The following is a 14,031-nucleotide window of genomic DNA, read 5'->3' as shown; positions in this document are numbered from 1 at the left end:
ACCCCCCATTATTTTAACCTGAGCCAAAAGTCCTATCTCAGAGTATGATGAGATCATGGTAGAGTCACAGTGCTGCTCTTATTCATTGTTTGCTGATGTTCTAGGGTAATGCAGCTCTCAATGGCCATTAAAACAGCGTAGTTTTATTGCTTTGTTCCTTGACTAGTTTCCTAATATTGCAATATGTGAATGAAATAATGAAACACAATGGGCTGCAGAAACTAGCTCCGTTTTTTAAAAGCCGTCCTTTCCCTACCCCACATTTATACGAATCTGTAATACTAATGACTTGAGCAAAAGCTGGAGTGGTTTGCACAGTGAAAGAGAAAAAAAAGACCTAGCTTACCCCCCCTTCTCCCCCCCATCCCCCCCGATCTCTCTGGGTATCACAGAACATCCTCCCTTATCATTTGAATCAGTGCACACCAAAGTTCGGCATCTTTGACCAGTTTGGACAAGTGAGCACCAATCTAACTTCTAGCACTTGTCAGAACCACAGCAAAACCCACAAGCTGTACAGGGTTGTAAAAGTTGGCCATCAACAACAATTGAGACGAACAAATGCACTGTATTAACAGGAGTGTCCTATGTAAGACTGTCACGCTCTACTGGGCACTGGTGAGGCCTCAGCTGGAGTACTGTGTTAAATTCTTGGCACCACACTTTAGGAAAGATGTGGACATATTAGAAAGAGTCCAGAGGAGAGCTACAAAATGATAAAAGGCTTAGAAAACCTGAGCTATGAAGAAGGTTAAAAAAACTTGGCATGTTTAGTCATGAGAAAAGAAGACTGAAAGAGGACCTGATAACAGTCATATATGTTAAGGACTGCTTTAAAGAGGATAGTGATATATTATTCTGCATGTCCACTAAAGGTAGGACAAGAAATAATGGGCTTAATCTGAAACAAAGGAGATTGAAGATAGATATTAGGAAAAACGTTCTAACTATAAGGATTGTTAAACTCTGTAATTGGCTTCCAAGGGAGGTTGTGGAATCTCCGTCACTGGAAGTTTTTAAGAACCAGTTGGACAAACACCTGTCAGGGGTGGTCTAGGTAGACTTGGTCCTGCCTCAGTGCAGGGGACTGGATTAGATGACTCTCAAAGGTCCCTTCCAGCCCTACATTTCTGTGATTGTATGATTAGAAACATGAAGTGGCTACATTACAATGATGAAATGGGAGATCTTTCAGGGTTGGAGGGCTTTATCTCTGAGCTTGAAGATGCACAATATGACTCATCTATCTATTGGTCTGTCTGTCTAAGATTTTTTGATAGTAGCTATCACTGTAGTATCTAAGAATCTGATCCACAGCCCCATGGACGCCACAGACAGACTCTGATTGACTTCAGTAATGTTTGGATCAGGCCCTAAGCGCTTAAGCCAGTGAAGAGTTCAGGAGTATGAACTTCTGTTAATACCTCAAAGGACTCTAGCAATATTTGTTTTTCTATTTTTCAAACTACTGTAAAAGTAGTTTGGATTGAAATAAATGGGAATTTCTTCCAAACTGCTTTGAAACAAGCATCAAGGAATCAGCTCATCATATTATTTACCTGTCTCTGCCTGCTGCTTTTCCCAGTTTACCTGTCACAATATGGGTACCTTTGCTACTATCAGCAGGCTGTTCCCAGGCATGTTCGGTTCAGCTGGTGATGCATTTTTCTATTTGTTTTAAACTGTGTTAATGTGATATTTAAATCTGGTCTCTGAATTGCACCTTGTGTACCTACCCCTAGTGGTATTCTGTCATCTCCTATGAATCCAAAACCCCTCGTTACCAGACTGAAGCTAAAAACTGGTGCTATAAAGGGGCCCTTTCTTGGGGAAAAGAAACAAAACCCTCTAATTTTAAAACCGTGAAAGCTCAGATAAAACATAGACTTTGTCAGATAGAAGCAAAATCTGAGCTGCTTATAAAGAAGGAGGGCTAAAGGGGAGCTATCTGAGGGGATTCACATCTGAATGAGTTAACAGGCACTCGGTTGTATCATTTGCTTAGAAAATTCTTTAAGCAAAATAGAAAAAGCTAAAATATATATTTATATGAAAATGAAAGCACACAGACCTCATCAAGCAGTTGGTCAACTCTTCCCAAAATAGCTGTCTCCATTTGGTCTGCAGAGAGCCAGGCAGGGAGCTGAATGCATCTGTCTGCTTCCAAATGTGAAACCCTGGATTGCAGGTCTGATGTCCTAAAGTATAGCAGGAGGCTCAACACCAGAGCAATCAAAGACACCCCAGGAAGCCCAGAGCCCAGCAGTAGAGGAAACCTGCAGCATCTTTCTCCATTCCCTGTCCTGGGGGGAGCAATGCACCCCCTGTCAAAGGCACCATTGCTAGCACCTTTCCAGCCCTTCTCCTCCAACATTCCCTCCCTGTCCTGAGAAACAATAAATAAATAAATAGAATAAATAAAGTTTCAATCCCACTCCAAGAAGAACAATCCGGAATTCATGGAAGAGCAGCGTCCGAGGGAATCCCAATGCCACTGAATAATAGAAATTATAACAACAATAATAACAAAATTGTATGGATAAAAAGAGGGGAAAAGTTATTTAAAAAAAAGAAAGGCTCCAACTCCAGAAAAGTTTTGGGGAAAATAATCAGATCAGTTTATGTCTTTCAGTCTTTTTTGTTTGTTGTTCTTTTCCTCTCCCTCTAGGTTTGTCAGTTTCAGTTCCTTAGCAGAGTGGTTAAGAGATTGCACATGAAAGTCCCCATTAGAGAGAGGTAATTCTCAACTGCTTTGGAGTTGCACTGTGGCTGATCCTGGCTTCTCTGTAACATGACACACTCTGTCTGAACTACACGGATCGGATGAGCAAGCTGTACTGCTTCCCAAAGTAACCTCCTCTGCTCTCCCTCTCTCTCTTTCTCTGTGCAATGATTTATTTATTTATGCAAAGTTTCTGGGTGGGATCAGACCTTGCGACGCCCCCATCCCCATCAGTCCCCAAAGCACCTCTCATCAGCTACCCCTTCCCTTTGAAGTGACACTCACTGCAGTTATTTATAGTATCAGGAAAGAGATTGTAAAGCAGAGACAAGACTCACACTTCTTCCCTTGTCTCACACCATGGTGTTTTTCTAACTTCCTTCAGAAGGGACTTGTGTGATACTGCCACAAATGGGTCCTGGTTTCTGGACAGATCTGGTGTTTTGAACTTGTCTGGGACGGCAGTAACTGGGAGCAGAACTTCACACTGCTTTCAGATTGTTCTGCAGTGAATCTTCCACTGGCTTCTTTCTTGGATGGAGGCAAATCTGGCTCAGTAACTAGGACATGTAGGTTAATTTGGCGCAGGTGTTTCAGAAGAGCAGCTCGCTGATGTGGGACAGAAGGGAAATAGCCAAAACTCTGAACAAGGTCCACAAAAGCCACATAAGATCTAACATTCAGCATGCAGCTGAACTGAATGGGCTCTATCCTTTCAGCAGCCTCTACTGGCATATAGAGCCCAGATATCTTCAATCAAAACTATGTTATGGCTCAAAATGGAGGAGCTGGAGACTGTTGGGAGAGAAGGGGATCACTGCTTGGGAGGATCTCTTAAATGCTCATATTTCAGTCTGCAGGCAGAATACCTTGTTTTCTGATCATGTTAGGTTTATAACCTAATCGTGCTTGGTCAAGGTCAGGTGTTGGACAGGACGCCTTCCCTGACACACTCTGGTGCTGCAGGAAGTGAGGCTGATGATTCAGTACATATTGTTCTCCTCTCCAAGCATAGGGCTAGGGGGCACCGGGCTGCTCAAAGTACTATTTTTTCAAACAGATGTAAAAAATTAGTCTCTTATCACTTGCGGTCATTACAGATCCTGTGTCACTTTCTGTTGAAGTAAAAATATGGGTCCTGGCCAAATTCCAGCTGAGGTAATTACATTCTGTCTGCCTATGTTCCCTTTGCAATTCCCACTAGGTTCTGTATTATTCATTTTGCTATCTAAAATGTAATATCATTTTATTATTTTATTATTTTATTATTTATTATTTATTATCATCTATTAGTTACATACCATGTTGCTTAGGACCCCCAGTCAAGGACCAGGACCCCATTGTGGTATGTATTGTACTAACACAGAACAAAAGATGGCCCCTGCCCCGAGGAGCTTACAATTTAAGTATAAGACAAGAGACAACAGATGGATACAGACAGACAGGGAAGGGAAAGGAAACAATGAGACAACAGTGGCCACCATGATGGGCAGTGGTCTCAGTGCACCAGCAGCCTTCATGGTTATACAGGTGCTATGTTCCACTGGGGAGATGGCAGCATTTCAGTGGTGGGTGAATTGGTCTCAGTATCTCTCACTTAACTCACATGGGTTTTAATTAACAGCCAGGTCTATATCAGATTTTGCAGGCACAGAGTGTAGCAGAGGTCTGTGGTGACAGCAACTCTGCTAAGGGAGGAGGTTACAGTGGAAAGTGGCCACAAACTTCTTTGCACTGGGGAAACAGGCAGGGGAATGTAGAAGACCAGTGTAGCCCCATTGTAGGCTGTACTAGCTGGGGAAAGGGGGTGTCCAGGCAGCCTGGCAGTACACTGACTGAACACCTCCTTGCAGCGATTCCTGCTCACAGGATTCCCATGGAGCCCCCAGTGGGAGTGAAAAAGGATCCTTTCCATAGCAAGCATCCCCAAGAGGACCCTACTAGTGGAGACACCAACAGCTCTCCATTAGAATTTATTCCCCAGGAAGTGCAAAGAGGGTCATTAGCTCTGGAGCATCTTGAGTGTACTTTGCCTAGTGTTGGTTAAGTGATTTGAGACCACGGGTTAGAAAGGGGCTATCGATAGACATGCCAAGTACCTCAATCAGTGCAGTTTCTCCTTTCTTTGCACTAAGCATTCCATAAAACAGGATTTCAGCTTCTTGGTTTCCCTTCCCCATGCACCTCCCCCTGTTTGGAGAAGATTTACAGAATGGTTACTTTGTCTGGAGAAGGGATGAGAGCTGTGTAGTGGGCTGGGTAACAGGAATAAAGAGGGTGTAGCCATCACTTCTATAGAACTCAAGAGAAATTGACACTTGTTCCCATGGAAACCTGTGAGAAATGGAAACTCAGTTCAATAGCTTCTCAAGATAACATGTGCTGAAATTTAGCACCCAGATTAAAGGTCTCAGGTCTGTAGGACCAGATATGGGTGTTCTAGAGAGAGAAAACAAGTAAGAGATATTAAATGAGCACCAACTCTACCCATTCTTAGCACTAATTGATGGTTTATATGGTTAATTGGCAGTGGTGATTGCTAGATATCTGCCCCAGCCATTGAAAGGTATGTGCCTGCAGGTTTGGTGGAACAATACCCTTGTACTATATGAGGTACATTCGTGTCTATGGGATGGCTCCTTTTCTCTGCCCTTATACATTAGTAGAGGAAATTTTGACACTGGCAGAAGCCATCCGCACTCCATGGTTCTTTTAACTACTCTTGCTGAGTCTTCTCCCACAGGACAGGGGGGAGGGATAGCTCAGTGGTTTGAGCATTGGCCTGCTAAACCCAGGGTTGTGAGTTCAATCCTTGAGGGGGCCATTTAGGGATTGGGGCAAAAATTGGGGATTGGTCCTGCTTTGAGCAGGGGGTTGGACTAGATGACCTCCTGAGGTCCCTTCCAACCCTGATATTCTATGATTCTATGACTGTAATTAGTTCTACAGAGCTAAATGAACAGCCACTCTGCTCACTCAGGAGCATCCCCAAGTCCTGGATAAAGCTCTCAGGATGAGCACAGCCAGGTGAAGGATACCTGAGAAGGTAAGAAATGCCTTGCAGGCTTATCTGGCATTTCAGGGCACCCTACAGCAACCACCAGTTCACCTCTCTCAGAAGTACTGTTTCAGGTTATCTGCTGACTTAGGAACTGACTTAGGAAGACAGCACTGCATCTGTTAACCTTGAAAACAGGATCCAAATGTAATCTTCCCAACTATGAGGGCTTGAAATGTAACCTAGCTTTGGCATGTTCTGCACATTGAGGAAAATAAATCCCATGCAGTATCTCACCCCAAGGGGTGGTGTCCCCTCTGTCCCTTCATCTGCCCTCAGCCTGTCCTTTGGTCTGTCTGTTTCTGTCTCTCACTCATACACAGCAACAAAGCAATGTGAGGCTACAGTGATGTGTGATCATTAAATCAGAAGCTGTGAACCGACCTCTTAAGTCAAGTTCCCCCGTGACTATTTCCCTGTCATTTACACATTTTAAATGAACATTTTGCATGCAGTCTGTGCTTGGAATTATTGGCAGAGAAAACTCATATTCATCTCCATCCTGATCTCCGGTTCGGAGAGTTTGAAGAAATAGACCTGTGGGAGCAGGTTAAAGAGAGAGAGAACTGTTCCCTCTCAGTCAAACAAACCCTCTGAGGGCCCAGTAGCACACAGTGCTGATTCTTTGAATAGCCACATCCCTTTCACAGCCACTTATTTTCCAAAATGAGATTTTAGCGTCTGCTAGGCAGGAAACCCTTTCTTAAAAATTTCTTTTAACAGGTTTCTTGTCTTTTAACAGCTCAAATTAATGTTGTTTCTTTGGATAAATGGAAAACATTCTCTGTCCTCTGATGGTTATATTCTTTCAACAGTTTCTCATATAAAAGAGTTGATGTTGCATAATCTGAGAGTTTAGTACACAGAGAAAGTGTGTACATTTCAGGAGAGCATTCTGTGGCCTTCCATTGAATTTCCTGAAGCTTTTGATTTTCCCCTATTCTGGGGCTCTCTTGGTTACACAATGCTGTACAGCATGTGTCTTTGTAAAGGAAAGGACTCTTGGGCCAGGTTATTCACAGTCATTCTAGTTCTCAACCATTTCAGGGAACTGCACCAGTTAACTAGGTTAAGACCTTGGTTGTACCAGCCACTCACATTCAGAGATGCATGGTGTTTTCAGCTGCACAAGATTCATTGTGGGTTTGAATATAGGCAGAGGAAAGGGAGTCAAGCTGCACATACACTGCGGACCAGCACAGAAGTTCCTCATTAAGGGCCTGATCCAGCAACACTCACTCACACTGACTAGCTCTCACATGAGTTGTAGAACTGGGCCCTCTGGCAGGTAAGGGCAGCCAATCACAAACGCCTGAAGCGCCTGCATTGTCACATGAACACTGTGCTAACTGCCTAACCCTCCCTATTTTGAGGTTTGGATGTTATCCACCTCTTGGGACAAGCCAGAATTTAGGAGTTATAAAACATGCCCTGCTCATGGTCTTATATGGCAGCATCACACTATTTGCAGTAAATACTTTTCTTTCTACAATTATCTCCTATCTATTCTTGATCTGCTTTCCCTTTGCATTTAAATCCCCATTGATACCAGATATCAAGATGATCTAGATATCATTCCAATAGGACACAAAAATTATAGCCTTGTCTTCTCCATGGTGGTTGTATGCAGAGTCCATTTTAGCTAGGCACAGAAATCTATTTCAAGTTCTTCACATCAGGGCTGTACCCACAGATCAGTGCATTTCCAAGTATCTTTTCCATAGGCAGTTGATTTCATTAATCAACTCTGCTTTGGTATGATTGAAGGAATCGTTCTCTGCCCTGTTAAAATCTACTGTATACATTTCCACATAGCCAGTCCAAACCATTTCAGGTGAGTTTTGGCCTGGTCAGCCACAAAGGAGGCTATATCCCAAACAGAGTCTCCCATTTACTGCTGCAGATGAAGGATGGGGGGACATCCTGAGGAAGAGAAATTGGTGATGGAGGAGCAGATAGTCAGCAGGCAAGGAAGAGTTGTACGGTGAAAAGACAGGAAGGCTTCTTGGTTTTCTGCAGGTTTATCAAGGAGGATGACCTAGTTGCTCAGACAATTTCCTGTGCCTCTTGGCTTAAGTAGTGACTCTGAGACATTTGAAGAGGCTGGATGTCTCCTCCAATCAGGAGCTTTTTAGGAGGTACCACGGGTGAGCTAGGGTTCACCAGCCCACACTCCCTGCTGGTCCCAGCAAGCTGGTGGGTGGTGGCTGCACTCTGAGGACTGCCTATGGACCTGGGTTTGCTACCCGTGATTCCCTCACAATTTTCTCTTCTCTGTTTCGGTTTCTCTCCAGTTGTCATGTGGCTTTGATTTCATGTACGTGTCTGGTGCATGTGAAGCAAAGAACGACTGGGTGCATGTTGAATATTCTACATCTCCTCATAACTAAGTTTATTGACAAGTATGTTGAACTTTGGAAAGGTTAACACATTTGTGCCCGTTTACTTAGGGACAGGCCAGCAACAAACCCCTAGATCTAAAACCCTTGAGCTTGGAAAGAGTTCAGATCCAGATCAGATCCAGATCTGGCCCATTTCTACATGACTTTCCAGGAGATCAACATCACTGTATCACCCTGAAGTCACGGAGAGGAGACCTGAAGGGTTTTTTTCCAACTCCCAGTTAATATCCACAATACCATGTGAAAGAAACACGTCCGGTTCCCAATCCTGGCCAGCAGGAGTAGCTTTGGAGCTAGTATATTAAGCTTCTAGGATGGGAAAGAAATTGTCACTCAACAGGTGTTTCTATGACCCATTTCAAATTGGTGTTGATAGTCCTAAGGAGATGCCCATGCAGACCTTCTTGGCTGAAAGCATGTTAGCTGCAAGATAAAGGTAGGTGGGTGAGGGAGTTAAAAGAGTGAAAAAATAGGATATAGGAGATCCTACAAGCAAATCTGGGAAGAAAGAGAAATGTCTAAGTTCATTGCCCTATTTTCAATTCTGCTGATGATTCTGTTCTGTAAGTTGGTAAGATTTGATGGAGAAATATGAAGAAATAGCAGCACATTGGCACCTAGATGATAGTATTTAGATACTATTGTGATGGGAACCCTACAAGTACAACAGATAAATAATACAACATGTATCATTTGTTATTTCTGTATTAAACAGACAATAGGTTTGAAAATCCATCTCCCTCACCCTTTCTCAAGTTTGTACTGCTCCTGCTGATGAATGGTGGCCCGTTTGTCAGCCCTGTTGACCAGCATCTATTTAAGAAGATGGATTTTAGGCTAAGTGCAATGGCAGAGTTTTCCAGGAGTTAATGCACTGACCTGTTACAGCTGAAAGCTATAGGTCTCACCAGTTCCTGAATAACGTGAGGCTCTATCCTGGCCCCTCTATTTACATCAGTCTGGGAAAGGGAAAAAGTGCCAGATGAATGGACCAATGGCGTTATAGTGAAGATACCAAAGAAAGGAACTATCAGTGATTGTAATAACTGGCGTGGTATCACACTTTTATCTGTGCCAAGTATTGTGTAAGATCATAGTCCAGCGTATATCAGAGGCAGTTGATAGATTTTCTCAGACAAGAGCAAGCCAGTTTCAAAAAGGGCGTGAATGCTCAGAGCAGATCTTCACTCCACGAAACATAACAGAACAATGCTTAGAATGGCAACAGCAGCTCTACATAAACTTCACAGACTTTGAGAAGGCTTTTGATAGCATTCACAGGACCAGCCTATGGTGCATTCTGCAGGCATATGGAATCCCTCTCATATAATCAACATCATCAGAAGCTTTTATTTCAACTTTACATGCAGCACGATCACAGTAAGCTCAGTTTTGAAGTCAAAACAGAAGTACGTCAGGGGTGTGTCATGTCTGCAATCCTCTTCAACATCGACTGCGTAATGCAGCGTACAACAGAAGACACGCCAAGAGGCATTAAATGGACACCCCTCTCATCCCTTGAAGACCTGGACTTCGCAGATGATCTCACTCTCCTATCACATACCCAGCACCATATACAAAAAAAAACAACTTGGCTCAATGCTTTCAGCCAGCAAATTGGACTGAAAAATCAATCACAATAAGACAGATGTCATGACCTTTAATATTGCCTCACTATCAGCAATACAGATAGAGGATTATGTTCTCACCAATGTAGAAACATTCACATACTTGGGCAGCACCATCAGCCAGGATGGTGGAACAAGCCAGGGCATCTGGAACAAAATCAATAAAGCCAGGAACACCTTCAGGAGCTTAAATACAGTCTGGAAATCATCAGCTCAACCGAAACCAAACTCAAGATTTATCAGAGCTGCGTACTTTCAATACTATGTTACAATGCAGAATGCTGGGGAATGAGAAAGTATGACATGTCCAAACTGTCTTCATTCCATACAACCTGCCTCAGAATAATCCTCTGTATCTTTTGGCCCAGAACAATCTCAAACCAAGATCTACCTACACAGTGCAGCCAAGGGGATATGAGCACCATCATTGCCAGGAGGTGTTGGAGATGGATTGGCCATGTGCTTCGGATGGAAATGGATTCCATCACCAAACTAGCAATAAGATGGACACCTGAAGACAAGTGAAAACAAGGCCGCCTGAAAACAACATGGCAAAGTGCTGCAGAAGCCGAGCTGAAAAACCTGGGGCACAGCTGGGGAACCATTTAAAGACTTGCCAGAAACAGACAGGAGTGGAGGAGCTTCGTCACTGCCCTAAATGCCAGAGGCGTAATGGGAACATGCTGCTGCTGCTGATGTTCCCAGGTAAGTTGCTAGTGGGTGACTGCCTACATCACAAACCCACCATACTTGGCCAGGCTTAGTTCTTGCTTCTCAGTTGGGCCTCGGGCTTGTAGTAGAGGGAGTGTGATAGGACAGGTTTGAAGTGAGATGTGCCTGGTGGCTTGGGGCTGGGATAATGGATTTCTCAGATTAGAACAGAGATGTGGGGATGGCTGGAGGGAGAGAATAGCAAGGGGTGTTGCAGGACAGTACTGAGGTGAATTGAAAAAAACCTGTTGGCTGGGGAGGCCCATGGCCGCAATAACGATGCTGACGACCACGATGGAAGCACCGGGGCAGAGCTATATGGGGGCCGGCGACTGAAGTACCAGGGATGGAAGAGTTAGAACTGAGCAGCATTGGTAATGCTGGGAGTAGCCAGTGTTCAGAATAGCAAGGGGTCTGGAAGATCATGATTGAGGAGAACTGGCAGAAACTTGTGCAGCACCTGCCTGCATTATGCCTGACTCCTGCTAAGGCCATCAGTCTGTCTCACTTGTACCAATATGAGCACTGAAATTCACCAAATCCAGCCTTAACTTTTAGAAGGAAACATGCTGTGTGTATATAATTCAAATCCCAGAGCTAACTGGAGAGAGTTCCCCACTCCTCAGATCTGATTTGTGATATAGATCCTGCAGTCCAGACACAAGCATCGGTTGAGTGACTTTATAAATGCCTTTTCCTGCCTCTAAGCCAGCTCCTCCTCTTCTGATCAGTTCATTTACTGTAATAGCTGCTGCAGGCTGGGGAGCTGCAACTCAGCAGAGTTTAGTGGATGAGGAGTTTTGGCTGCAGATGTGCAAGGAGGGTAATTTTTTTATCCATGAGGAATTAAGGAGTTTTATAATCCTGTGCCAATATAAACTGACTAATTTAGCTATGGACCATATCCAACTGTGTAAGCTGAGTTAGTGGTGCTGCTCTGCTAATAAGGTGCCTCCAGAGACTGTCCCCAGCAATTAGAATCACCTCATGTCTCTTGATTTGGGTGCAGAATTCTTTACTGGTTTTTCGTAGTCCTCCAGGGCGGGCGGGGGTGTGTATGTGTGTGCGTGTGTCTCCCTATTTCTGAAACACACCCAGAACTTGCTGTGACTCTCAAAGCTGGGGACATTTAACCAGATGCTCAAACACTACCAGTGGTGTGGTTTCACTGACCCAGTACACTCAGCTGACTTCTCCTAGTTGGACTTTCCCCAGAATTCCAACATTCAGGTTATAGCACTCTCTTTGCTTTGGAAGTTTTATATAATTCCATAAAAGGACAATAAGCACAGACATTCATGGTTTTTAACTGGTCCATTGGGGGCGGTAACACTATATTATAAACATGCAATGAAACCTATGGTAAATATATTAAAATATGTACTTCCCTAAGCAGAAAGGAGATGTGAACCTGTCTCTGTGCCTACAGGTGCTATTTTGTTTTGAGTACATGCCAGATACTTTTGGTTAATTTACATGTTTGTTCATTGTTTTCTATACACATCTAGGTATATTAATTTATAACTGGTGCTAGTATTTTGCTTTTCTTTAGTTCCTTTCATCTGAGGATCTCAAAGTTCTCTACAAACCTTAAACAATTAAGCCTCACAATACCCCTCTAACGTAGGAAAGTAAACATGATTTCCCTATTTTACAGGTGGGGACACTGAGTCCCTGAGAAATTTCTTTTTTATGGGCCTGATTGTGAGAGAACTGCCTAGCCCCTGCAATTCTCTGATTTCACTTGGCATTTGCATTCCTCACCTCTCAGGTTGAGGACCCAGTGGTCACATAGGAGGAAGTCACTGGCAAAGCTGGGAATAGAACACAGGTCTTCTTATATCTTTGTGCAGTCATAGCCATAAGCTGCTATGTGTTTTAACCAAGCTTATAACAAATCTATGGCAACGTTCTATTTGGACTCTAAGGGCTGGGTGACAGCACCAAGCAGTGTTAACTTTCCTCTGCTGAAAGTTGAACTTCTCTTAACAAACAGCTCGTTCCTGTCAGTAGCTGGGCGCGCCAGCCAGCTGTCTCAGTAACTGCGCACAGTATTGATCCTGTAAATCTGGGGTGTTTTTTAAGGAGCTGGTCCCCTTTTAAGGCCATGTCTTAAGTGGAAAAAAATCCACATCATTTCTTTTTCCTTTTCCCCCCTCCATGTCAGGAAATGAGGGGGTCCTGTTGTGCTCTGGTGATCCATTGCTGACATTAACTAGCAGCCGACATTTCAAGCCATTGTAAATATATTAACTCAAGCCTTTTGTTGCATTAATTAGACTTGAGAACAACATCTGGAAACAGATGTTTTCTGAGACAGAGCAAAGGGGGCGGGGGGAAGAGAGAGAAAAACAGCACATTGGAGTGGTGGAAATGTATGGAGCAGCTGAATGGGGATCTGTCAGTGAATGGCCCCTGCTGTTCACAAGGGACACGAGTGTTTGCAAGAGGCCAGAGTCTGCTAGTGGCAAATTAACCAGTCCATAAAGGAAAGGTCTGAAGCTGCTGCTGTTATTTTGCCGCTTAATTATCATGAGAGTGTCATTCTTACAGGTATTGTAAAAATACAGGTAAGCAACTGAAATCTCTGACCACACCACAGTAAGTTATAGATACTTGTAATGTCCTTGATGGCATTATTTTTACTGATGGTGCATAAGCAGAGGTCAGACTTGTTTTGCCCAGGGATGGATCTGTACAGAAAACAGATAAAACACTAGTTAAAAACACTGTTGAATGGGGGAAGGCTCAGATGCAGATTGAAACGTTGTGGCTGACTCCTGTCTTAATTACGAGCCTAACCGCAACACTAGATCACTACTACACCTGGGACTTGGGGGTGTTTAATTCTGGATCTGAACTTTGTGGCTCAGGTCCAGTTCCACTTGTTGCTATGCTTAGAAATCTCCGTGACAGTGGAGATGGCCTACGGGCCTAGGGAGTTATTGGTTCTGCCAGTGTTTGCCACAAGCCTTTCCTGGTAATTCCACAGAGAATGCCTTGCATTTGTCTCAAGATCTCCCTTTTCCGTGTAATCCAACTGTCCATTGCTTTCTTAGTAAGCAGTCCTGGCACCACCTCCAGTTTTTAAAGAATGATGTTACCTGTTCCCTGCACTCCAGTTGTGGGCTTCCCCAACCTTTCACCCACTTTGTGCACCGCAAATTATAGCATATTGTGCTCCTTGAAGGAAAACTTCTCAGCAGCCCAATGCTTTTTTCATATGATTTGAAAGATCTGTCACCTTAAATTCTGGAGGGCAGAGTGGAAATGAATTTGGTGGTCTCGTCTGTTTCTCCATTTGTGCACCATCTCACAATGTGCCATGGTCAGCAGTTTCTATGAAAGGAAGCACAGAACTGGAATGTCAGATGAGGATGAATATATAGGACCATAGCTGCATGGGCGTGCCCTGGACTTGAATAATGAGGAAGGTCACAGATCAGGTCTAAGGGATATTTAGAGAATTGTGTGGTGTTACTCGGGGCAAAAAAAGCTACGGTGGTTGCA

The 14,031-nt window shown here is 43.7% G+C and overlaps 1 protein-coding gene across 1 annotated transcript in view; it reads right to left on the bottom strand.

The window, feature by feature from the left end:
- The window catches only part of COL13A1 (collagen type XIII alpha 1 chain), a 152,737-nt gene extending 149,874 nt beyond the window's left edge, over positions 1 to 2,863 (bottom strand). Inside the window, exon 1 of the mRNA XM_073353524.2 lies at positions 2,072 to 2,863. Within this exon, the coding sequence (XP_073209625.1) occupies positions 2,072 to 2,374 (303 nt within the window). The 5' untranslated portion in view covers positions 2,375 to 2,863. The remainder of the gene's footprint in view (positions 1 to 2,071) is intronic.
- Positions 2,864 to 14,031: the final 11,168 nt, after the last annotated feature.

The sequence above is a fragment of the Lepidochelys kempii genome, chromosome 7 (genome assembly GCF_965140285.1).
Source record: "Lepidochelys kempii isolate rLepKem1 chromosome 7, rLepKem1.hap1, whole genome shotgun sequence".
In the NCBI taxonomy this organism is placed as follows: Eukaryota; Metazoa; Chordata; order Testudines; family Cheloniidae; genus Lepidochelys; species Lepidochelys kempii.
This window is presented reverse-complemented; position numbering and strand designations above follow the sequence as displayed.